Here is a 26,267-nt window from a genome sequence, read left to right on the forward strand (position 1 = left end):
CTCATTTCCAAATGCAGGTTTTTATTGGTCTTTCTCCACTTGAAGCTATTTAAGTTATACAAATGGCACTTACAAAAAATAAAAAAAAAACAAAACCAAAACTGTTAACAAAATTTCAGAGTGAGATGTTTTCAAAGCCACGACACCCGATAAAGGAGACTGAAAAATTCTTGACCTATTGTCACATGGAAGAAGCCAGAGCAGGAGTTACATGGTTCGAACGGCAGCTAGGAGTGGGAAGAAGAGGGCCACAGTGGATGCGAAAGCCAGCAAGCAGTATGTGCCAAGTCACAGGATTGTTCAGGATTTCAGCAGGCCACTTGTTTCTTTAGAGGCATCTGTGTCCCTAGAATTGATTGTGGTTTAAACACTTACAAGACTGACATTAGATGATCACCCCTGAATTTGAAAGAAGGTAGATGAACCCAGAGGTAGAGTCCTGACATCACAATAGGAGCAGAGATGATGATAGGGAGCCCATTTCATCCCCGCTCAGATTAGGGGTGCCAGTTGCTCTCTGAATAGAGAGTTTAGCACCAAGCTCCTATGGGAAGAACCCATATAATGGCAACATGGCTTTAAGGCTTATGAACCCCTCCCCCTACCTTGCCTCTGGCCACCGGTAGCAGCCATTTGTTTTGGCACAGATGTGAAGCCACAAGCACCATGCATGGTTTATAACTTAGCAAGGCATGGAGATGTGGACTGACCCATGGGAGCCAGCCACTGAATGCAACCTATGGCTGTGATGCAGCACCTTATATCTGAAATACATCCACCTGTCTGTTCCCCCACCCCCAAAATCATTACAGGCTCAAACTGGGACATCAGGTTGACCAAGTACAAAAAGATAGGCTATTTGGGTGGTCACGGGGTGTAGAACTCCACCCTTGGGAAGGCCTCAAAGGGCAAAGTGCCTACTGATACCCTGAAGAGGGTTAGCATCACCTATTACAAATGCACACATTGTTATAATTCTAATGCAGACAACAGCTGATAATAGTGCTATGGAGAGCATATATAAATAGACATTAAAATACTGTTTTGGTCCTTTCTGCTTCCAGTAACGTTGCTAAGTTTTCATGCCATCAATGCAGAGTTGGCACTTGGGTCAGAGACACTGACTAGTCATCCTCGCCCCACTGGGGTGGCAGAGAGGAGATAGCTTTATCAGACCTATACATGAGAAGTGGGCATTTTACACTTTGCCACCACACCGTTCTGTGGTGAGGGTTAAGATTCCAGTAAGGTATGAGATAAGAACTGAACAAATACCACTGTGCAAAAGTTGCTAATAAGTTTTCCATTCTAAACTGAGATCTGCTATTTTTTGCTTCCAGCCACTGAGAAATGTCAGCCTGTTTACTCTGCTCCTGTAGCCCAGAAGACTTGGCTGCTGGGCAAAAAACCCACTGAGATACGGCAGCTGGTGGGGCACAGTCCCGCTGTGTGCCAGGCTCACTCAACTCCTCCTGAAGACACTGGGAGAGGAGGGGGCTCAGAGCCCTTGTAAGACCCAACCCTTGCTAACCAATAGGCAGGTATGCCCACCCTGTTTAAATTCCACTACCCCTTTTAAACAAACAGCCACTGGGAAATCCAGCCTGGCTGGCAGGGAGAAGTTTTTTTTGGAGAGGAAGTCTTCCCCAGTTGTACACAGAGAGGCGAGCCAGAGGGTTGCTACTAATCTCGCTCAACGTGTCCACCCACAGCATCCGTTGATATCAATTCAAAAAAGCCTGTCCCCTTCCAAAAGTCTAGGGTTAGCACTAAGGCAGCTTCATTAGCCTCTCAGCTACTTGTCTCAGTGAGATGTGCTAGAACCTGCTTGAGAGGCTCCAAGATTCTCCTTTGACACTTAGAAGCACACCTGGGGCACAAGGAGAATCCCATTGATGGAGCTGGGAGTCTGAAGCCTTCTAAACTGATTGGCCTTAGGAGAGTTTCTAGGTGAACCCCCTGCATGTCTTTCCAGTTTGAGAGTTAAGCTTGCTAGTCCTGCAGCCGAGGTCTGTTTTGCTGGCTGAAACCAGCCCCTTGATGGGCTGGGTATGATATGCTAGAACACCTCTTCTGCCCCGACTCGGGCAGAAGGTATTTATCCATCATAAGCCAAGTGGGGAGAAAAGGAGAAAATTTCTTCCCAATGCTGGGAACTAGAGAGAGCACATTTAATCAGACAGGGATTTAACATAACCCATCTCACCTCCCTTGGTCTGAGCAAATACCAGGAGTGTGGGATGCTGGCACTCAAGATTCTCCAGCTTTGTTCAAGTTAGCCCTTGCTTGACAGCAGCACAGGCATTGGCAGTGGAGATTGAGATACGGTGCCAGCACTCCAATATGGCACAAGAGAGCAGAGGGGATCTTATTCCCTTTAGTTTTAGAGGAAGAGGACAAAGGTGATGCTCAGAGCCAGGGCAGAGGATGGCAACTACAATTTCCAAGCCCAACACAAACTCAAGGAAAGTCACCACTAGCTCTATAGACAGGTTGCATTTTCCCTAGGTCATTATCCAGTTTTAAGAGATAAGGAAGACCAACCTCCAACAAATTGCATTGATTCTATGGCAGGAGGGAGCAGCAAGCCAGTCTGAAAATCCTTTTACAGAGAAAGAGAAACCAAACAAAAAACAAAACAAAAAATTGGCAAGAAGGGAGCTAAAGTGCATTTAATATTCCCAGAGGGTGGAGGGGTCGATTGCATCGGTGGAAGCCTTGAGGACACCAGCATGGTCACCCTTCAGGTATTTGCCGTTGGTTTTGATAGCCACTTTGTTATAGTCGCAGAACTCGAAGAAGAAGTCCACTGGCGTATTGCTGCTGCTGGTGACAGAGGACTCACTTCCCACCATCCAGTATTTCCCAGTGGAATCTGCAGACGGGGAGTGGGGAAGGGGAGAAAAGCAGTGTCCTGAATGAAGGATATTTGGAATAGAGGCCAGAGGCTAGAAAACATTAGCAGCCCCCTAGACTTGTTGGCCATAGGCAGAGCCCATAATGCAAGTTTCCCCTTACTGCCAGCTACCAAGCTGAACTGAAGAAGGCAAAAAGAAGTGTTGTGAAATCCCAGATAGGAGAGGTGGTGCCATTACAATCCCCATGGGTTGTGATCCATAGTACCGGAGTGTTAGAGAGATCAGCTCAATAGCCAAAGACATTTAGGACATTTGAAAGGAGAGCCAGTTTTGCAGCCTGAGCTGTTCAGTTTGCCCATGTGAACACTGGAGAGGGCCACTCAAGGCCAGCCTGCTTGTTTCAAAGTTTCCTGCACTTCCTAAATGAACTTGGGTTCTGACAGCTTAGGGGAGCCAGGAGTCCCCACGGGTCATTGCAATCACAGGGGGAAGGAGTCGCACTTAGGCAACCCAACACTCAGTGTCTCCAGCCCAAGTTCAATGGCAGTGACAGGCTCACCCCCATCCAGTGACAAATGCTAACTTATTATGGTCCAAGATGTCTGGTTGTTGGCAGCCTCCAGGATGCCAACGGCTGAAGAGGTGCAGAGAGTTGTCCCCCTGCAACAGGGCTGAGGATTCACAGTACAATAGCAAGGAGGTTTAGGTTTCATGGATATGCCAGCATCGCCTCGGATTGGGTTTGTTAGGCACAGCGTCTTAACAAGGGAAACTTGAACGAGGCAGAGAGCAGAAAGGAGTCCCCTAGACTGAGGCCACTCCAGCCAAGTGGTAAGCCAATGGTCACACTCTAGAAGGGCTGAGAGCCACTGCTCTAGACTACTGTACCCCTTTCAGGAACCCGATTTGTCTTGCATACCCCCAAGTTACACCTCAAAAAGCTACTTGCTTACCAGACAAAAATACAAAAAAAAGTGTCACAGCTGAAAAGTTACTGTCATTTTTAACCATACAATTATAAAATTGACTGAGATGGATATTGTACTTGCATTTCAGTGTATATATAGCAATATAAACAAGTCATTGCCTCTGAAATTTTAGTCTGTATTGAGTTTGCTAGTGCTTTTTATGTAGCCTGTTGTAAAACTAGGCAAAATATTTAGATGAGTTGATGTACCCTCTGGAAGACCTCTGTATCCCCAGGGGTACATGTACCCTGGTTGACAACCATGGATCTAGAAGGCAGCTTAGATCAGACAGAGCCTCCTGGTCATTCCACTCTATGGAAGGGTGCCATACAGCCTTGGTCTGTGGTGTAGAAGATTAAACTCATGTAGCCCTTAGGGGAGTATCACTGCTAATGATGCAGAAAGGAGATCATTTGGTCATGTGTTCATGCATGAACAGCTGGGCTAGTCATACAAATGCAGCCACAGGGGAAGATGTGGGTAGGTGGAACCCCCCAGGCTGCATACCAGCAGGACTGACCTTTGATATTGTATGCACCATCATTGAACTCCAGTTGAAAGACATCGTAGGAGGAACGATTGCAGTCCAGGGTCCCAGTCACCTTGCGGCAGCCGATGAAGCCGTGTTCCCCACGAAGGACAATGATTGGCCTGTTAATCAGCTTCATCACAAAGTGTTCTGTCTCACCTACCCAGCCAAAAGGGCAGGAGACAGGATGGAGGAGAGAAGGGAGGTTAGGTACCCAGCTTGTTAGAACAGATCCAGATTCCCTGGGGAGGAGTACAAGAGATGTGCCATGGAGATCCCCCAAGGTGTCCCAAGTTATCCTCTCAGGGTGATTCAAGTCAAACCCATTGACCACCTCCAGTCTGGTCCATCAGAGCCTGGGAGAGGAGACTGTTCCCTCGCTCTTTGCCACCTTCACTCTGACACAGGCCAGGGGGTGGGGCAAAGCCATAGGCCAATCAGTGAGGTCAGAGGTTTATAGCTTTCCCAAGCCTTCCCCACCCTTACTTTCCCCAACATCACTGGGCTACACAGGCCAAGACATCCCCTCACCTGCTGCCTCAACAGTGGCTGCGAGCTGTCCGTTCTTCTTCGCCGTGACATACTTGCCATTTGCAGCCTTCAGGGTGATGCGCTTGTCGCACCATTCGATGTCGAAGTAGCAGCTGGCATTCCTGCCACAGCAAAGACAAACAGCAGACAAGCCATTGGGAAGGGAAGAGCTGTACTGGGGACCATTCTCCTCCAACAGAGGGGCAGTGCTGTACCTTGGGGCCCATGGAGAAGAGCTCATTCTGCAAAGGCTTATACAGCCAGCCGGGCCAGCTAGTGTTTGAGATCCTGAAGAGGGTTCGGTGGATTTATCCCAGCATCTTTTCTAAGGAGTTTTAGTGTTAAAAAAATTCGCTGTCTACTGGGTAATTTTAGGCTACAATTTAGGTCTGAACTGTCAGCAGTTAGTGGAGCAGACTATATTCTTGGCAATAAAGTTCCTCTTTGTTCAGCTGATAGCCTTGGGGATGGCAGGCACAAACGAAGTTCAGCCCTAGGAGTTTGTGTCCATGGTCTCCTTTGTGACAGTCAAGGCTTTTGCCCTGTGTAAAGAGATGTGATACAGGTTTTATCCGAGCTGGGCCCAAGGAAGACCTTCTGGGGTGATGGAGGGGGAGGTCAGGCACCTTCTGAGATCTACTTTAGGACTCCAGTCTAGATTTGAGACTCTGGAGTCTTGTTTCTCCATTAGGCCTGACTTGGGGTATCCATTCATTGCGAGTTCCAGAAGAACTATCCTCGGATGCAGTTAGAGATTATGAGATCCAAGGGGATTCGTTGAGGCAGTGTCTAAGGACAAACTGGAAGTGGCAAACTCAGGCCTAGGCTAGTTTATCTCCTTGCTAGGAGGGGTTTGGAGAGTGCTCAGTTACAGAAACTCAGGCTCACTTGCAGAGGTTTTGGGCAGAGGGACTGAAGAGTCACCTGGAGTCAACCTGACCCTCTTGCTAGGCTTTGCTTTGGGGGTGACAACTTTCACAGCTCATCAGTGGAGCCACATTCATCTGGTACTGGGTACACATGGCAAGGAGGCTCTTGGGTATTAATTACATTGAGTGGGCAAGGACTCTCGACTGTATGCTTTCAGGGCAGCTGCTGCAATGCAAGTGATCAGAGTCCCCCCAGCTTTGTGCAGGGTTTTAGCCAGTCTGGTTTGACTGGATAAAATAGTGAGGAGTCTCACTTGGTGCAACACCACTCAGTGTAGGCGAGGGAGGATCATAAATAGTGTCTCATTTTGCCTTGCCAGCCCTGCTGTCCCAAGGACACCAAGACAGACAGCAGAAAGCACAAGATTCTGCTGCACCTTCAGATACGGATGATATTGGACCATTTCTGGCACACAGCCTGGTTTACATCCAAGGATTTAGATAGGAACAGCAAAGGATTATTTATTCCTACTGAAGGGAATTATTACAGTCTTCTGTGAAGCTTGGCAAGTTGCCTGCTCCAGATAGCCAGTGGTCTGGAGTGATGAATTGTTACACTGCCTAACAGCTACTGTTTGCCCCCTCCCCTTGAAGAGGGCATTTAGCCCAAGTTATTTTAAAGGGATGAATGCTTGCAGAGGGTTGCGGCCTTATTATCAGGCATGGCATCACTACCCTACTAGGGCCATGTGTAGGAATGCTGCACACCTTCACCGAGCAGCGGATCTTGCCTGTGTATCCACTGAGTACATTTGTGGTTGGAAGTGAAGACAATGGCGTTTCAGCCTCCTGCAGGAAGGGACAACCTTGGTGATGGACCAGTTGCTTTCAGTTGGACCCTGGACTCAGGCATTGATACTCCAGTACTGGAGTATCAGAGCCACCTTAGAACAGCTGGCCTTCAGAGGGTAGAACAATTCTGTTCTACCTGCAAACGAGACCCCTGGCTCCAAAGACAGCCACCAAGCAGAATGCCCTGCCCACGACAAGCACTGGTCAGGAGACAGTCTAGAGACTTACTTTGTTGAGGCAGTGGACTGTATCCCCCCGTTGGAGGTGAGGGTCCAGTACTTCCCAGTATAGGTCCTGAAGGCACACTTCTTGGTGTCCTTGTTAATTTCCAGTTGAAAGGTTTCTTGGTCACTCTCCTCATCCTGATTGGCTGAAAGGTCCATCCCTATAGGAGAAAGTCAGGAAACTCATCTAGTGGCAAGAAGTCCCCTCCCCATGAGACTGACCTTCCCCCCCCTCCTGCCCCCAAACCAACCTAGTCCAGCTCAGACTAGACAGAGGAGCAGGGAGTATTAGAGAACAGCCCCTAATGCAGCCAATTTTCAACATGTTTGTTAGGGACCCCATGAGTTAATTGAATCAGCAGCACAAGAATAGCAACAGCAAGGTAGGAAGTGGGGCAAGCTTTGCAGAAAAATTCTGTGACCGTTTGCCTACTTAGTGAATCCCCCTTAGCTGCACTAGTACCCCGTGCATAGGATTTCTGCAAAAAAACCTGTGCAAGCATCCACGGAACAGCTTCCCTGACATTTAAGATTTTAATCTGGATGCTCAAGCAGTTGGAACAGAACGTTTCAGCTAAGTCTGCAATAATCACCACAAACAGCTGAGAGCGCTACTCAGCCCTATTCCTGATCAGCCCATCAAATGAAAACAAGAACGAGAGGAAGTTAGTTGGCTACTAGGTTTTCATGTGTAAGAGATGCTAAACTATTCAATCTACACTAGCAAAACTTCTCTCTCAGCTATGTGACTTTCCACCACATCTGTAGACCTTATGGCACGCTTAAAACCAGGGCATGGGCTTGCAGGTGTTAATGGTCAAAGCACGTCCATGTTTCCTAGTCATGCTGCAGCACTGGGAATCAGAGGCTGCAATATGGCGGAAACAATTTGCACCTCATCGGCTGCACAAAGGAGGACAGAATTCAGGGTATGCCATATTGTGGTCAGGTCCCTCCACCCCAGAAGTTAGTTTAGATGGGACACAAGAGATGCCTCTCTCCTCTTCCCTGTCAGCTGGAAGAGATCAACAAGGATGTCAACTGGCCTAGACTAGACTAGCATCCTGCACAGATCAAAGGCACTCTGTATTAAAACTGGAATCCTAGCACCTTAAAGACTTCCCCCTTGTCTGCACTGGGCCACTTTCACTCTAGATCCAACTCTCCAGCCTGCTTCTCTCCCTCCCATCCCAACACATTGCCCCCGCTCTGCCTTGCTTGCGCACACCTGCAGCTCCTTGTAGTTCTAACTGTCCTGTTGCTCCTGTACACTGCTACCCAAATAGCTGCCATGGCACCCTAAGCCAGTCTGGCCCTGAGAGATACGGAGAGGCCACGCTTGCATCTGACCACAGGCATTTATCCTCAAGAAAATATGCTTAGTCAATACATACTTGGGCCAAGTATCCCTGCACAGAAAGGGAAACTCACCAAGCTTGGCAGCTTTTTCCTAAAAATACTTCTGGGATGTGAGTCACAAGCAGCACTCTGGAGCCAAGAAAGGCCCAGAGTAAGATTCCAATGTCAGACTTCAAGAGATCTTAGCAACCTACTACTTTCGCTTCTATTCCTGGAGCCTGCTATTCTCCATTGGGCTTTGGAATCAGAACTGTGGGGGGAACTCTGCTGAAGTGAATGCTAGCAATTGAGGGAACAATCAGGCTGCCCCAGATGGGCAAGGTTTTTCCAGGAAGAATATGGAAATGGCTGGTTATTGAGAACAAGTTACTTGCCCATTAGGAAGAATGAAGTGCTGAACTTGACAGATTCTGGAGCGGAATTAAAGTGGGAGCATTCAACATAATTTCTCTGCGGCATGTGTTTTAAAGGGCTATTGTCTACCAAAATGACGTTACCATTACATTCTGTTCACAGCATCCTTCAGTGGGATAAAGAAGAATATTTTGTGAAGGGCTTTTTCCACTCTTGATGTTTGAGGGTCCTCCCCCAGTATAAAACCTGCCTGTCACCTCTTCACTATTAACAGTGGTAGCAAAGCTGAAACTGAAGACTTGCAGAGCTGGAAGGGAGAGACAGCAAAACTGCCTAGACCAAGGGCCTTCAAATGCGCAGGCCAACGACTAGTTTTCCTCTAATCTTTCAATCTTGAAGGTTACACCTAGTAGTTGGCACAGAATTTTCAGAGAGTCATTCAGATTGCTAATTAAAGGGATGTGGTGGCCAAATTAAACTGCAAAAAAAAAAAAAATTAAAACCCACTAGATTAGATAGGCCCAAAGCTACATTTCCATAGAAGGGAACAGGCCTGACAGAGGCAGGCTAGTTAGACAACTGTTATCTAGTCAAATATCAAGGTGAAGCCTGTCCCTTTGTGAGAAGTTGATAGGGGCAATGTTAGAGATAGCTGGGGGTGGGGTGGGATGGGGGCGCCCTGGCTTCAAAGATCCATCTCTAAACCTTCACATGCATTTAATAGCCAATACTGAGGCCAGCTAGGTCTGGTCTATACTTGATTAATTGGAAGGATAAGCAAAGCACTAGCACTTTGCTTTCAGCTTTGTGTTTACCTAGCTTTGTTATCGATAATCGTATCTACCCGTGTCTAAACTGGCTTCTTGTCAGTACCACCAATACTGCTCTCTTCATCTCAGCTGAACGAGCTGAACTTCCCTCAGTGCAAAATACTGCTGGTGCCCATCTTCACATATAAAGAGTTTTGGGGTAGTCTGAGCCTGCCTTCTTCCCCAAGGAGAGATTACACTTACCTCCCATCCTCTGGCCTGGCTTCTAAGGTCAGTTCTACACAGCTCAACAAGTTGTGGGTCTCAGTGCACCTTTGCAGTTCCCTGGGTTCTGGAGCCAACTGGGAACCAGTCCAGTCCCTGGCTTAAGCTACAGAGTAACAGCCGTGTTAGTCTGTATCCGCAAAAAGAAGAACAGGAGTACTTGTGGCATAAGCTTATGCTCTAATAAATTTGTTAGTCTCTAAGGTGCCACAAGTACTCCTGTTCTTCTTTTTGGCTTAAGCTAAACAGCCTTGAGGCAGTTTTTGCAGCTCAGAATAGCCAGAGCACAGCAGTACTCCAGCCATGCCTCCTCTGCTAGGGCTTAGAGGGGTTTCAGCAGCAATGCACTGCCTGAGAAGCCTCTAATGCTGGGGAAATCCTAGGGGGTTAGATCCAGCGGGTTAGAATAACCTCAGCTTAGCCAGGTTAAAGGCAAAGGGGCCAGAATCAGGGCCTTCACTCTGCTCAAGTCAGCCCTGTTGGTGAACCTGCTATCAGAACCAGTTCTTCCCCCTCCCCCACCCCACAAGAATTTTTACTGTTGTGCCTCTCCTCCAACATGGCCTTAACTGAACTATTTGCTCATTCACCATGATTTTTGGCATAGCCACGTCCAGTCCTGCATGCTGCAGAACTCAATGCAAGACAGGCAGATGACATGCCAGGCATTCAGCATTGGCGGGTAGGAATGCAATGGTTCCAAAAGGAAGCTGCGTGGCACGTTCGGGACTGCTGCACGTTCGTTATTTATGGTGCTGGCTGCAGTGACCCATGTTGTGTCACCTGATTAGTGGAGACCGGTTTGAAAGTCAGATGGGAACATCTCAGGTGTCAGCTACAGAGAATGAAGCTACCAGGTTATGGGATAGCATCTTCTGCTAGAGTCAAAGGCCCTGTCTACAAGGATGGTTTTAGGGAAGTCTCTGATCTGCAGCTCAATAGGCTGATGTGTGTGGAGGGAAGGGTGTGTGGGGGAAAATATATTTCCCACAAGTTCTCTGTGCAGACACAGCCAGGAAGTCTCAGTCCAGCCCATTCTATCAGACAGACTATGGGAGGAGAGGGGCAGGGTCCTGGCAGGATAAAAGTTTTGGGTAAGGACCCTCAATCCCCAGCTGTAGGCCTAACTTCGGCAGGGGCCTAGATCTTGCTCCCCCTCCCCCCCAAACACACACACCCCCTGCTGCTACCCCCTTTGCCTGCAATTTTCCATGCCTGCCCTGGGGTTTGCTTCTCTGTGCTCAACAGAAGCAGCAGCTGGAGCTCAACTCACATCTGGGAGTTGATTTGACTAAGCCTTCACACAATGGCGATACACTGAGGAACGCAATGAGTCAGAGGCTGGCTCTGGCTGGTCTCCCCCTAGTAGGGAAGGAGGGGCAGAAAATAAGGCCTCACAGAACTAATGAATGAATGTGACTGCACAAGTTTGAGTAACAGGAAGAGCTTGGCCCAAGCCAAGTCCTTTAAGACAATTATCCTTTAGTGCTGACAGCTTGTAGTTTGGGGGTGGGGGGGTGCTGCCCTCACCCTGAAATCTCCCCCTCCCCAAGCAAAGTGTGATGGAACCACAGAATGTTTCTTGGGTAAACAGGCAGAGGTGAAGGACATTAAGGTGGCAGGGAAAGTCACAGAAAAGGAAGGAGTTTTGGTTTCCTGCTAAATTCCACAGAATGTCACCCCTGCTCTCCCCCCTAGAAGGGGGGGTTTCCTCTCCCAAATCCAGTGTTCAGTTAGGAATAGAATGGTTTGGAATTTAGATTGTTTACATGGAAGACTGAATACAACTACTGGGGAATTTTTCATTCAAAGATGTTTTGACCAAACCCTTTTGGTTTGGCTCTACTGGCCTGGATGATCCTATTCCAGCAAGGATTTCAGGCGCCTGCTTCTGTTTGACAAGCACTATCAGGCCAGCCGTGAGCAACCTTCCCACAGGTGGAGTGGTCAGAGAAACTGCATAGAGAAGCCTGATCTCTCACTAGGTCTAGCCCTATGTTCTAGCACTCTGAATCTGACCAGTTCTTCCTAGTAGAACCACATGCTTCCAAACAAGGTGTCAATCTAGCTTAATTGGGGGAAGGGGAGGAGATTGGATATATATAGTACTCCCCAGACTCCCCATGGAACGTGGGGATTGAGAGGAAAGCCAGCAGGAATTGCTCTCCCCTATTCCCCCCCCCCCCCCATGGACACACGAAGTAGAATGCTGTGGACCAGGGGCTCTCAGCCTTTCCTTTGAGGCTGCCCCACCCATGTGGGCCACAACTGGTTTTCTGCATACAAAAGCCAGGGCTGGCATTAAGGGGTAACAAGCAGGGCAATTACCTGGGGCCCCATGCAACAGGAGCCCCCAGAAGCTACACTGCTCAAGCTTCAGCTCTAGGTTCCAGGGCCCAAAGCCCCAGGCTTCAGCCCCATGCAGTGGGGCTTTGACTTTCTGCCCTGGGCCCCAGCAAGTCTAATACCTCTTGAAACCTGTTCACACCCCCCAGGAGGCCCCAAAACCCTGGTTGAGGAACCACTGCTGTAGACTATTTACAGTTGGGAATGATAAACAGGAAACAAGTCTGTTGATATCTGCAGGTTGTTCAGCTTCTAGAAAACTGTCTGAACTGCCAACAGAAAAACCCACTTGACTATTGACAAAGGTGATTTAGAAATTCCTCATAATCGGTTTTCTGGACCAGAACTATAAAATACTGTAGTGTTTTATGCAACTGCAGCATAAGTTAATTGCAATTTTTGTAAAACCCCAAAATTGGATTAAGTGCCACCTGCAGCACCTGGTATTCCAGCTTGGGACTTGCCTACATTTTGCAGAGCCCACCGTGGTTTTAGGCCTCAGACCTGCTGAATCAAAGCTCTTCTTGGTTAAGTTATACACATCCCATTAACTGTGGATGTCACCTATATGTTGCATCACCCCAGAACCAGCGCTGAGGTCCTTTTAAGAGGAAACTTTCCATGGTGAAAGCTGAGCACTCCAAATTTGCTCAGATTGAAGTTTGGCAAGTTAGAAGGGTCAGAGTGATTCACCCAATAATGTAAACGGTGGAAGTGTTTTATGGCAGTCATTCAGCAGTGCAAGACCAGGAGTGCACGTGGACATGTTTGTCTAGCTATCTGTAGAGTCTTATGGATACACAATCCAATGCATATGCTAAATTCAGGGCTCCAAGGACTAAGCACCAGAGTTTAGGGGTTAATGGGCCAGCATATCCCAATTCCCAGTCACTCACTTGCTCCACAACCTTTGCCATCATTTGCCCCTCTAGAAGTAGAGAGGGGCTTCACCAGGGGTTTTGTGGGAGCATGGAGTAATCCTACACTGAGAGCAAAGGTCATTAAAATACATGAGCAATGGCTTCACCATCCCAGTAGTAGCTCAGAAAACCCCAACAAGCAGAGCTTGTTCAGTGCAGCTGGGTTAGTCCCAGTCACCCATTTGCCAGTTGATCAGTGGTGCTCTGTAAATGTTAAGGGGCCCATAAATAGGATGGTCACGGTCTCCTGAAGGTGGTTAGAAACTATATTGATCTAGATAATCAGAAGTTAGGAGAGTGCCATGGCTCAATGCTGAGCCTCTAACCCATTTCTCTCCCCCTCCCTGCTCTAACCTGGCAGGGCTAGTCTGTGGCTTCCATCATGTAAGCTAGTTTCCCCACCTAGACAGCAGGGTATCACCCGTCTATTTCCAAATGGACATTGAGTACAAGTGCCAGGCTCCTCTCACATGCAAAATTCAGCTTGAATGAATAGTGAGCTGTAGGAACAAGGAGGGCCACAGGAAGTAGTGTCCCAACTCCTGAACTAGATATGGCAATGCAATCCAAGCCCCACTTCTCACACCTACAGCAAGGTCAGCATCAGCTGGCAACTACAAGACATCTCGCATTTGAAAGGCTAGAGAAGGGCACCTTCTTTCCACCATCCTCCCATCTGGAATTTAGAGAGCACCCACAATGACCATTTACAGCTGCTAAACAGGCACAAGCCGTGGAGCAGAGTACCCTGGGACCGTGCACGGTGGTGGGGTCAGCAGAGCCCCTCAGTCTCTTCTGCTCCCCAGTGCTAGGTATCTTTACACTGCAGCTGGAGGGGTCATTCCCAGCTCAGGCAGTCACTCCATTAGCTTCGGTCCAGCTAGCCTGCCAAGGATCGCACTGGTGCCACAGCAGCACCGGCAGTAACTCGGACTAGCTGAACAAGTACAATCCCATCTGAGATCTAAGTGAGTCAGGCAGCTTTTAAAAGCGCATTAGCTCTGAGCAACCATAGGGATATCTGCACCAGTTGGAAGTTACACCTCCAGTAGGGAATGTACCTTTGGAGTCACTCTGCATGCTCCTACCTTGCTGCTGGGGTTTAGGCTTTGAAGGGGGCTATTGCCAGCAGGGGCAGAGAAGGAAGGGGAGCTGGTAAGAGCTGCCAGTGCAGAACAGACCGAATATGGCTGCCCACAATCCTCTCACACATTTATTTTAGCAAGAAGCTGAAGGGGACAGCGTTCTGTGCACCTCATCCCTACACGCAGATACATCTCCTTGAACTGCCACTATAGCCTTGGTTTCTGATCTGAAACGTTAGGGTACAGCACTGTGCTCCCAGGGAGATCTGTTCTTGGCTTCCCTTAATCTGAAATAAGTCATCTGGAGGGATGTTTTGCTCTGTACGGGGAAGACAGTGCTGGGTTGCAGAGGGCAAAAAGCAAGACATGCCAGGAGCTAGATTCTACCTTCCTGGGGTGCCTCCTTCTCCTTCCCACTGCTGTCCCCAAAAACACTGAGACTAGTACTCTGTTCCCTCAGGTCTGGAGGGCAGTTCCAGGTGCCACTTATTTAGATTTCTTCTCTCCCCCCCAAGTCAGAGAAATAGGCCATGCCTGTCCTGCTCCAGCTGTGCTACACCCATTGACTGGGAACATGGTCCATGCGATGGTTGAACCTCAAGTCACCTAGCCCTCCACATCAGAGTTTTAATTTGAAATTATGAGCCATCGTTCCCCCTATCCCTGCCTCCTAAGCAGAGACTGCATCTGCACAGAGAACTGGAATGTAGGGGATAGAGCCAACTGGTACCATTTTCAGAGCCAACCGCTAGATAGCTGCCATGAAATTGTACTGAATAGAGACTAGCTTCCCAGACGCTCAGGAACCACCTGCTGGGGTACTTGGAATGTATCAAGAGTTTCCAAGAAACAATTAGTACCAGGAGAGGTCTAGTCTCCCACCTGGGGGCATGAGATTAAGTGGAGTGATAAAGCAAAGTCTAGATAGATAATGGTGCCGTTTATCTTTTTTCATTGGCAGACCCCTAAAAAATTTCAAGTGGAGGTATAGACCCCATTGGAAATCTTAGTCTGGGGATCACAGGGAGCTGCAGACCACAGGTTGAGAACCATCTAGACAAAGCACTGGCTGACTAGAACCCACCCTCTTCCCCACTACCATTCAACTATCAGCTGTGCACTCAATAGTCCATTGAGACTATCCAAGAGGTACAGCAGGCACAAGTACCAGATGTGGCACACTGGATCGTAAGCCATAGGTGGTCTTACTCACAGGGAATAGATCAGGCCGTGGGAGAGGAGAGAAGGTTCCCTGAAGCCCCCCTCCCCAAATGCCAGGCTGGAGTTGGGTTACACAGACTCAGCAGAAAGGAATGCAATTACACTCCAGCATAACAATGCTTCAAAGGGCTGTAACTGAGACAGAACAGGAGGTCTGGAGGGTCACAGCCATGCAAAATTAGGGAAATGTTGCATGGTAAAATATCCTTAGTGACCAAACAGGCTATTGTACCCACAGCTTAGCAGCTGGCTGAGGGGAAGAAAAAAAATTCAGTCTGCATCAAAGATTGGCTAATTCTAGGGATAAAGTCATCCACTTTGGCCATCTGGACCTTCTCCTCCACTGATCAAGAGGAGATATGCTCCCAGTCCTCTGGAAGGTGGGGATGAACCTAAGGAGAAGCTGAGAGTTCTCACCCACAGCCCTTTCTCCCCCACACTGAGTGATTCCAGGGACATATGGCTGAGTCAGCGGTTACTAGTCAGAGGATTTTACTGTCAGAGGCTGTGCTACAGGCAATTATAGTAACATTAGAAGCCTTAGGGCTCATATTCTAGTAATTCCCATATCCCTGTCCATTGCTCTGGATAATGTATGCCGACAGCTTAAATACCCCAGCCCTCCTGCATCACACACCACTTGGTGTCTAGCCTGTTGCTTTCCACTTTTCACACCAATCAGCAAGTTCTAGGTTGCTATGGTTGCTTTCTGGACAACAGCTTTAGGCACCCATATTAAGCATTGGGGGGGGGCGCGGGGGGGACAGTGGACAGACAGGAAGCTAGAGCAAGCAGTTGCTTTCTGAGACAGGTGTGAATAGCGGGTTGTGTTGCCTAGTCGCCTCCCAACCCTTCCCCTCCAAAGGGGAAATTGCAGACCTCCAAGCTGAGAGCTGGCTTGCCGCTCACAGGATTCTAAAGCCAGAAGCAATATCATTATATTGAAAGAGTTTTCGGTTGTTATCCCAGAGCGCTCTGCAAATACCGTTACCGTCAAACTTTAATTACTGCTCTTTGTAGATTTCCAGTCTGAAATCAGCACGACTCCGCCTGACCTTGACAGAACTGCTAATTAAAGTTAGAGGCACAAGAGGGAAATAGGACCAAGAACTAATCTTCAGGGAACTCCAGAGTGGATAGAAAGCCACTTCAGGAGAAAGTCTGATAGGTTGGAGAGGCTCTTGCTTTTGGCCAGATGGATGCAGTAGAGGCTGCACTAGGGCCTAAAGGAGAAGCCCTTATCAACAGAAACGATGTAATTGGACTATTGAATATGGTCAGACAAACCTGGAGAAAAATCCACCCATGATATGGAATGAGGAGAGTGGAGACAAGGGAAGCTGGACTGTGGCAGGTTTCATAGTTAAGAATCTGGGGGAGGACGTTGTCCAAAGCAATAGGAGGAGGAGTGGCAGGGAAACAGGAATGAGAGGTGAGAGAAAGTCACTTCCTAGGGTAGGCTTTAGATGGAGAAGACTCCTCCTCACATTTGGCAAAGAAAGAAGTCTGGGAGGGCTGGAGAACTTGGGATATTAAAGAGGGCAAGAGGATTGCTAGCATCTTTGGAAACCAGGTGATGGAGGAATTAGTCTTTGCAGCTCTGGTGAGAGCTCCCAGTCTTACCCTGCTGCCGGGGGATTAACAACCTTGTTTGGAGACATTTTGGAGCTAGAGGGAGAAGAGTTGTCTGTATATTGTTGCTCTATTAAAATAAAGTTTTAAATGAGGAGAATTCATGCCATTAGGGAGCATCTCTAAATTACAGCACTTCTACCAGGAGAAGAAGTAGACTACCACCAAGGCATCTCGGTACAAGCATTCTTATGAGTTGGCTCCATTAACAATGAGCTGTATGTACAATTGTCCCCTGCATCGGGAATATTACATAACAAAAGAATTCTCTCCGCCCAACCCCTCTTTGCTTAAGCTCCCCCCAGGGAAGACAGCTGTGAAGACTGACAGGAAGAAAAGCCAGAGTTGGATCAGGAGAGGGATTCCTAATTCCCTGGCTGGAAAGCTTTCCAACTGCTGCCAGCACAACAGGCTGAGAGATTAACCTCTCAGTACCACAGGGAGGCATAGACTCTGCATGAAATAGGCTTGTACATTCAGAGTCAAACAGGTCTTCCAACATCATTAGTCAGTGGTGAAGTATTCTAGAGCAACACCCTTTCCTCCGCCCTGAGCCTACTACACATGGGGTGGTAAGTGATGGATACGGTCTGTAGCTGCTGGAAAAATTCAGGACCCTAAACAAGATCATCTCTAGAGGGATCCACTGAGGGCACCCATTTCACTGCTCTGGAAGCAGATTCCAGATGTAGACCCTTCTAGTGAGGTGCACAAGGTAAACGCATTCAGGCATGAGTCCCCTATATTTAGACTGAAGCAACCTCTGAATTCCTCTAGCTTGTATTAGTGCAAGTTATTACAGGATGGCAACAAGTGGAAAGCTGAAAGGTGTGCAAGGAGACTGCATGCAGGACAGAGGGACAGAATTACATGTGCACACCTGCTTTCAGTTAGCACCCATGGGCTCAGACTCCAGCAACGTAGGCAGAAGCTTTAGTATGCTGGGAATTGGTACACAGCAGGCAGTATTAGTTACTGCCCAGTGCTTGGAGACGTAAAGCTATAGATGCAAGTGCTAAGGTGCATCATACTGAAGTTAGAGCTCTGTGGTGTATGTAACAAGTCAAGTGACATTAACCCACTACAGAAGCTGCAAATGCTGGTTATCTGTAGCACAATACACCTCTCTAAGCCCAACTAAGATGGAGGCCTCTGTACTAGGCACCATGCTCCAGAAGAACTTGAGGCTTGCCTACATAGAGTTGCAAGGATTTAAACCAATGGGGTTATTTTAAGCCATCTCTACAGCTTTTTGCACTACTTACTGACTTAAAACCAGGCTTGTTTAATTAGATTAGCAACTGGTTTAAATTCAAATAGGTCACATAACTAAAATGAGAGAGTGTCCACACAGGGTTTTTAACAAAACCACTTCAGTTTGTGTTTAGACAGCCCTTACAAGTAGGCAAGACAGAGTGTGTATTCTCAATCTTAACAGCGAGGGACTGAAGCAGAGAGATTAAGTGACTTTAAGATCTCAGGGACTCTATATAGCAGAGCCAGGAACTGCATTCACATCTCCCAAGTCCCAGTCCAGTGTCTTAACCACAAGGCCATCAACCCTCCCTGAAGGGTTATTCATAGACCAAGCCTCTTCAGCATGTTAACCCCATCAGAGAAAGCAGCAGGTCTTTCTTTGTGGGGCTGAATGGTTACAAGCTGGTTTTCAGATGTTGCAGGTTCTTCAGTTCCCACCTCAATAATGTTACAGTGCTCTGCAGGTCTGAGGCCTCCTGACCCATGGAGTTAGGTTTCATGTGACCATCCTGGGGCCAAATCTGGCTAAAATTAAAACTACTTCATAAATGGCCTGAAAGTCTTGAGGTAGAGATCAGAGGTGGAATGCTGGAACAGGTGTGCCCTGCAGGAGCAGCAGGTCCAGCAGCATGAAGTGGGTCCTTCCAGTAGGGTAGGCAACACATTCCATTCAAATTCACCACTCAAAGGGTCAAGCCCCTTGAGTGTTGGCACATGGGGCGGACATTAAGCCAGATGTCAGTTCATGCTATTAATGCAGATAGTAGATGCATAGTTCTAATTCCCTGGCCTGCGCATAGAGTGCACAAACAACTAGGCTAGCCTCTAACCTTGAGAAGACCAAAACCACTTCCAGCATGAACACGCTTGCTACTTAACAGTGGCCACAATGTGTGCATGGCATTTATGCAGTGCTTTCCATATGCCAATTTCAGGGCACTTATGAACCCAAAGTAAGCTTCAGAAGGCATGAGTGATGAATAACCCTTTTTATTGATTGAGAGAGGTTAAGCAATTGACTCAAGTTACGATGTGTACACATACACCCTCCCACCCACCTTAAAAGCCCAGGTCAATGGACTCAGCGTAGACATTCCCATTCAGGCTGGAGCCCAGGCTCTGAAACCCAGCAAGAGAGTTAGGTCTCCAAGCCCAGGCCCAAAATGTCTACATTGCTATTTTTATTCCCATAGCACAAACCCAGTCAGTTGGCCCAGGCTTCGAGACTCTCTGCCAGGGGCTTTGTTTTTTGTGTGTAGATGCACCTTCGTGACAGAGCAGCAGACTGAACCTAGGTTTCCTGATTCCTATGCTGCAGCAATGAAGGGATGACTTTAAGGAGCTAGCCAGCAAGTCAATCATGTAACCAAAATAGTTTGGACACACACCATTACAGGCCAACTCAAAAGAAATCCAGCACTCCAGCAGAGGAGGGTTACAGCCGAAAGATGCATCCAAACCTGCCACCCAACACCCAAGTAGAAGGGCCCCACTTGTGGCCAAAGGACTCCTCCTCGAACAACTTGCTATGTTGTGGAGATTCTAGAGAGCTCCCATGTTGCGGCATTTTACCCAGCAACACAGTTTCTGGGTTGAGGTCTGCATGACAGACCTTCTGTATTGCTACCTGGAGGGACCTGCATGCTGGAGTAGGACTACAGGCTCCAGTGCTAATTTAACCCAGATACACCACTTATTTCCCACCCGTGCCCAACTGCTTTAAGCAGTCATTGCTGTGGGTCTGCCAGCAGAACTAGAAGCTCAGAAGTGTACAGGAAAGAGCTGCCAATGCTGATGGAGGGAATTTGGCAAGCCATGAATTCAGGATCGTAGAATTAGAGCCAGTCTCTCACCTGGGCCAAGATCCAGGGCACTTGTGGGTTTGAAGGTATTTTAAGTTGGGTTCAACTTCCCTTTCAGCTGAACTTCATTCCAGCTCTTGCTACACTCCTCACTTTCTGGCTGTAGGTACAGAAGCTCAGTTTAGATGACTGGCCTGCACTCCCCACTGCTTAGCTTGGATGCATGGAACCTGGTTGCTTAGTTGTTCTTGCAAGGGGACCATCCCCTCATACCTGCAGCACTGCCCCAGACTGCTTTACAATAAAGCTTCTCTGGGTATCACACCTCAAGTCTCACACTTGAATGGCGACTCCTAGTGAAGGAGAAAAGACTGTTTGTTGGGGCCAAGTCTGGACACAACCACTGGTAAATAGACAAACCTACACAGGCTTTGAAGAAACGGAGGTCTACAGAATTGTGGCTAACGGCAGTTCTCCTAGAATTGTGCTCTGGTTAGAGTCCTGGGATGCAGCCACAATAAGGACTTCTACTAGTGCATCGATTTCCAATCCCGTCATGGCCCCATTAGGCAGATTGGGATCCCCATATTAATGGCTGAGCAGGTCATTTAACCTCTGGGTCAGGGCAGAGCTGGGAACAGATCAAGAGTCACCATCCTACTCCCCTGCTCTGAGCATTAGGCAGTACTGCCTCTGGCTCTCTGGCCAGGTGACTCCCAGAAGTAGGTTAAGACTAAGAGGGAAGGACAATAGGAGCTCCTTTTACAATTGGCATTTAGCTATCAGAGATCAGGCACTAACCCACACCTCTCTCTGCAGTCACCTATCCCCAGTGTATTGTGGAGGCCAGGAGTCAGAAACCCCTCTGGAATTCTCCTTCCCCACAAGTAGCAGAGCTAGAGAGATCACTTACACGGATTGCTTATGCAGGCTAGCTTTGATCACTCTGCTCATTTCCTTCCTAACCTCCCCCTCCCCCCATGCTTCCTGCTTCTGGCACACAGCCTGTAAATTCAGGGGATGTTCCCTCAAGTCAAGCCATGGTAGAAGTAGTTATGCTCTGACAACACTAGTAAACATATGGAGGGGATAGGGTGACCAGATTTTGAAAATGGGCTGACTTTTTTCACACTTGGGTTTTTTTGTTGTTGTGTTTTGTTTTGTTTTTTGGGGGGGGAGAGAAATAGTTGCATATATAAGAAAGTCCCTAATATCAGGGCATCTGGTCACCCTAGGAGAAGGAGATCACCAACCCACCCACCCAGGGAAGAGCTCCATCACTCCCCTGTCCAGGGAAGGGGAGTCCTGTCTGAAGGAGCCTCCCACCACCAGAAGAAAACATCTGGTAAAAACTCAGCAGCAGGGGGGCATGCTCTCGCCCCAGGGAACCTAACTCCCACTGACTCCCACACCAGAGGTTGTTACAGCAGACCCAACATCCCCAATCACAGAAAGAGGTGGTTTGTTTCTGTTTATCTTCCAAACCACATTTTATTTCTAACCTGAGATTACAGGCTGACCTTGATATTTGCATATGTGAGCGCCCTATTAACATAGCCCCACTCTCCCATTCCCTAGAAAGTACAGTCTGTCTCCTAGATAAACCAGCTCCTTTTGTGGTCTTGGCAGGCTTCCCAGGTAACCGAGCATTTCCAAGTAGGGTAGTTCATTACACCTTTGTCTGATCTCACCTGCTCCCTAGGCAGACTCTGGGTTTCTAAAATAGCCTGCAAGCAGTTACTTGGGCATAATCTCTCGGAAGGAAGCAGACAAATCTAGATCCTCAAAAGAATTATACCGTCACTTCTTTTCCATGCTGCCTGCCTGAGAGACCTGTTTGACTTAAGTTTCCAGCTGATCCAGCCATGACAGCTTCAGTCTCTAGGGTACATTCCTAAATCCTGACCAGAAAGAGGAAATTATCCTGTTCTTTGGCTCTTCAGACAAGCCCCGAGGAAGTTTTAAATTCATCTCCAGGAAGGATTTGAAGCACCCAAAGAAGTGGTGAATCAGAGTTGACTCCTGCCATCCCCTGCTTCCTGTCACACATCCCCGCCCCTGGCAGACTTTTCCTTAGATTAGGGAGGCATGAATCCCTGATGTTCAGGGCTTCATTCCAGGAGGGACTGGGGGGGGGGGGGGGGGGGGGGGAAGAAGAGGAGGAGAGCTCCCCCCATTTCCAAGTGTTCTCTACCCGAACAGAGTGGCAACAAAAGCCAAGTGATCTCTGCTGACTCAGCACTCGTTAGGCCTATGTTCATTGATTCCAAAGATCCCTGGGGCTGCATGTGCTCTGTCAGGAAACGGACAAGCCTAGGCAGTAGCTATTATAGCTCTAGCTGCAAAAGCTATCTGAACCCAGGAGCTCCTCTGGACTTCCTGTGGGAGAGTCTTTCCTTCCCTCCAGATACAAGGATCCTTTTCTCAGAGGCCCTTTAAGTCTATCCACTGTGCGTCTAACTTCTAGTTAGGCCAGGCAGAGCCCAATTAGTGGAGAGGTAGCTCTAACAAGTCTGTGCTCACCAAACTCAGTATTTTGGAGGGAGACAGGTAAACAAAGGGTTTTCTCAACTGGACTTGCCACCCATGTTCTTTGCAACCTCACTGATGGTGGAGGGAGAGACCAGTTAGACCAACATACGCTGCCCTCCTTCCCCTCACCCCCTTGGTGAGGAGAAGGAGAGCATGACCCCAATGAGTCAGTTCAAAATACAGGCTTTTCAGGGCCACTATCAAGTGTTCATTTGGGATGAGACTCCCTTAGTCTTTTAGCCAGGTCACTCAGAGCATCACCCATCTCCAGAGCATCCTCTCCTCTGCCAGATCAGACAGTAGGGACAGGCTTATCAGCCCAGTAAGGGAAAGGGCCGTCTAGGAAAGCCTCCCCTGGACATGTGTTTTTAGGTTTGTTTCCAATTAACCTTGGAACAGAGTGGTTCGTTCTACTGCAGGGGGAGGGAGAAACCAGCAAGGGACCGAAAGAACAAACAAGTTGTGCCCCAGCTGAACCTAAAGAGAAGCAGCAACTCCACAACTGTTCATTGCTGCTGCTGGCTAGGATTAACCAAGCGGAAACTCCGTCCCTGCCTGAAACATACTTAAAGGAGAGATCATATTGCAGCTAACTGCTCCACTGCTACCCATGACCGTCCTGAGAGATGTGCTATTTCTTTCCCCTTTAAGGAGGAGACTGAATGAAGCTAATGCAAGAATCCAGACTGGAGTCCATCTGGACCCATGAACCAAATCCCTTCTGCCCCCCCCCCCCCACCCCACCTCAAAGGTTTGCACTTTGGCTTTTAACATGTGCCAGAAAACTTATGGGAAAACTCTCAGGGGAGCAAGGAACCCAAATTAACAGGGATAGCCAGTGTTTGGTCCTCTTGCTCTTGGTTCTTCCCACCCACCCTCTTCAAATTAAGGATCAGGCCGAGCAGAATGCCCCATAGACTCACTAGTCTGGGTCATTTGACTAGTTCCCACCATAGGTGATGGAGCCCACAGCCTCTTTCACTTCTTCCAAAGTGGATGGAAGTATTTTGAGGTAGGGAACTTGAATACGCCGAGATTTTGCCCCCCCATTCCTGGGAAGACTCCAAGACCTTCAGACAGCTCAACCACATTGCTTGGGCTTCTCCACTCAGCCATACCACACCCTGAAAATGAGCAGTGTTCTTTCCACCAGTGCTGCAGGAGCCTTCCTCCACTTCCTTGGCTTGTAGGGAGGCATTCCCTCCTCTGCAGCCTGCTGTTAAATGTGCTTATCTGACCACTGCTGAATGCCTCCCCACCCCCACAGATACCACCCCCTCCCGACATCTGCTTTTCCAATCCCAAATACTCCAGCATGACAAAAGACTGGAGCAGCAGCTCCCCCTCCCCCCAATGAGCCCCAGCAATAGTTATTCTTTCTGAACCACAAGCCCGCCCTTGTTCTCCTACCAGCCTCTCCATCCCCCCCACCCACCCTTTGACTGGACAAATATTAAATATCAGCCAAAGGAACAGTTGATTTTTTGGGGAGTTGGGTTGGATGTAGTTAAGTCAGTGAATTCCCTGTAGCAGCCTGCAGAGTGAAGGCAAAGCAGGCAGCCATCCAACCATTACAGACACTTCAAGTGAGGGGAGGTAGGAATCCTTGTGGTTGCACATCCATTTTGGTCATTGTTCACAGAAGGGCTTAGACCAAATCCATTCCTCAGCCTTCACACACATCTGGCAAGCCAAGCCAGTACCATGTATATCTGACCTGTATCACAAAGCCAGGCAGTTTGTAATGGACTGGCTCCCACCTACACAACTGAAATCTAGGGTATTGATCAAAGCTCTCACACTGCAGGGGGGGCCACCATTCTGTAGCTCCCGCTCTCTGCGGTTACCAGCCTTAAGCAACTGGTGGTTAAACTTGTGGGTGCAGAAGGTGCAAGATAGGACCTGCATTCTCGCTGACCCCCCAGTTAACAGTGAGCGCTATGGTCAAAGATACCGCACGGTTCTCTCCCCATCACACACAAAGCTGGTCACCTCTGCACTCTAGTCAAGAACAACCTGGCTTCCAAAGGGAGGGGGAGCTCCGCAGGGCCGGCCAAAGCAGCGGCAGGCAAAGGCAATGCTCCCTTTGTGTGAGCTGAATGTAGGTCATGTTTTCCCTGCGCAACCCAAATCAGCCGCTAAACACCCGAGTTTCAGTGAAAGCCCTTATATAACCCTGCCAAGTTCTGCCCTGCAGCGAGCAGGCAAGGGAGAAGCCGGTCTGCACAAGCCAGCATGCACAAGCGTGCAGGGGAGCAGCTAGCCCCGGCCTGTAGGTCTAGCATGGCTTCTCCCTGCAGGGCCCTGGGGGGGGGGGGGAGGCTGCCCGTGCAATTCTGCAGAGCTTCGGAGTAAGTGGGGGAGGGGAGGTCTGAAGCAGCCCACTAGGCCATTTTAATCACGGGGAGGGAGGGAGAGCAAAAGGGAGATTTCGGCGTGAGGCCGTTTTGTTGCTGGTTTAAAGTAGCTGCCTTGGATGGGTTAGATCCGTTGCAGCAGCTGGTCGGGCAGCGGCTCCAGGAGCACAATGAAGGCAGCGAGGAGTAGGATGAAGCACCGATGGCAGTTCCTACCGCCGGCCACGAGGCGCATGCAAGGAGCTGGAACAAAGTGTATCCCGGGGAGGCGGAGAGCCATTGACCCAAACCGCAAACCCGGTATAGGATGGGAACCACTTCCAAGCCAGGGGGGGAGGGGCAGCCCCCCCCAGCGCTAACACCGATGGGCACATGCCCATCCCAAGCGAGGTCCCCCAAGGTACAAAGGCCTGGCTGTGCAGAGCGATCCCCAACCCTGCGGAGGCTGGGAGCTCGCCCGAGGATGCCGCTGGCAAGGAGGGGACGGGGGGGGCGCTTACCTTGCCTGGTGGACACGTTCCTCTCGTTGCCGGCTCTCAGGACCACCTGGGGGCAGCTCTGCTCCAGCACGAAGAGCTCGTCCTTGCCCACCTTGGTGCTCTTGCCGGCCTTGAGGGTGCCGCTGGGCCCGGAGGGGGCCAGGTAGCGTCCCTCGCCGTCCCGGAAGGCCACCTTGCCGGACCTGAATTCCAGCGTGTAGCCGGTGCCTTTCTCGGGCTTCTCCACCAGCCGGCCGTCGTGGCGGAGGAAGCGGTGGTCGCAGGTCTGGACGCTGTAGCGCTGGTCCTGGAAGACCAGGGTGATGAGGGAGTCCACCCCCCAGGGCACGTCGCGGTCCACCGCCATCTCCTCCTGCTTGGCGCTCAGGTGGGCGTAGCGCTTCCTGGTCAGGCTGTAGATGTTCACCTGCGGGTGCATGGCGATGTGCACGCTCCACTTCTCGGCCGCCGACACGGTCTGGGCGAAGCAGGAGATGCGGTCCTCGGTGCCGCCGAAGTAGCGCTTGTGGGGCTCGGACTGCAGCGACCAGCGCCCGTCGTCGTGGGCCAGGATGACGAAGCGGCAGTCGGCGGCCGGCTGCTCCCGATCGCAGCTCACGTTGCCGTCCTTGTCGGCCGCCAGGTAGCGGCCCAGGTGGCTCTTCAGGAAGACCACGTTGGAGTCGTCGCCGTCCTGCTCCAGCGTCCAGATCTGCTTCTTCTTCATGCTGGGCGCCGAGGCGTTCACCTTGAAGCCGAAGGCCTCGGCCGTCAGGTACTTGTTGCCGCAGTTGATGAGTCCGAATTGGATCTGGAGCGGCGCCGAGGTCCCGTTGGCGGTCATGCTGGCGCAGCGACTGGGGTGGGGGGGAAGCGGAGCCGCTGGGGCTGCAGGAGCCGGCGGGGCTGCAGCGAGAGAGCGAGCGACAACAGGGGGTGGCTGCGGCGGCTCGCCTGGGTTTTCTCCACGCCTCCCCCCGGCCTTTGTTCGGCTGGACCGCGCGTCCCCCCCCCGGGCCCCCTCTGCAGCGCACAAAGCCCGATTCACAGCGAGCGCC

At 49.6% G+C, this 26,267-nt stretch overlaps 1 protein-coding gene across 1 annotated transcript; it reads right to left on the reverse strand.

The window, feature by feature from the left end:
* On the reverse strand, positions 1-26,267 carry FSCN1 (fascin actin-bundling protein 1). The gene is made up of 5 exons (XM_034783400.1): positions 25,231-26,267; positions 6,836-6,992; positions 4,887-5,008; positions 4,347-4,514; positions 1-2,875 (listed from the first exon to the last, which is right to left on the reverse strand). Exons 1-5 carry the CDS (start codon positions 26,051-26,053, stop codon positions 2,673-2,675), a joined length of 1,473 nt encoding a protein of 490 aa, XP_034639291.1. The 5' UTR covers positions 26,054-26,267; the 3' UTR covers positions 1-2,672.

The sequence above is a fragment of the Trachemys scripta genome, chromosome 10, assembly GCF_013100865.1.
Source record: "Trachemys scripta elegans isolate TJP31775 chromosome 10, CAS_Tse_1.0, whole genome shotgun sequence".
NCBI classification, from domain to species: domain Eukaryota; kingdom Metazoa; phylum Chordata; order Testudines; family Emydidae; genus Trachemys; species Trachemys scripta.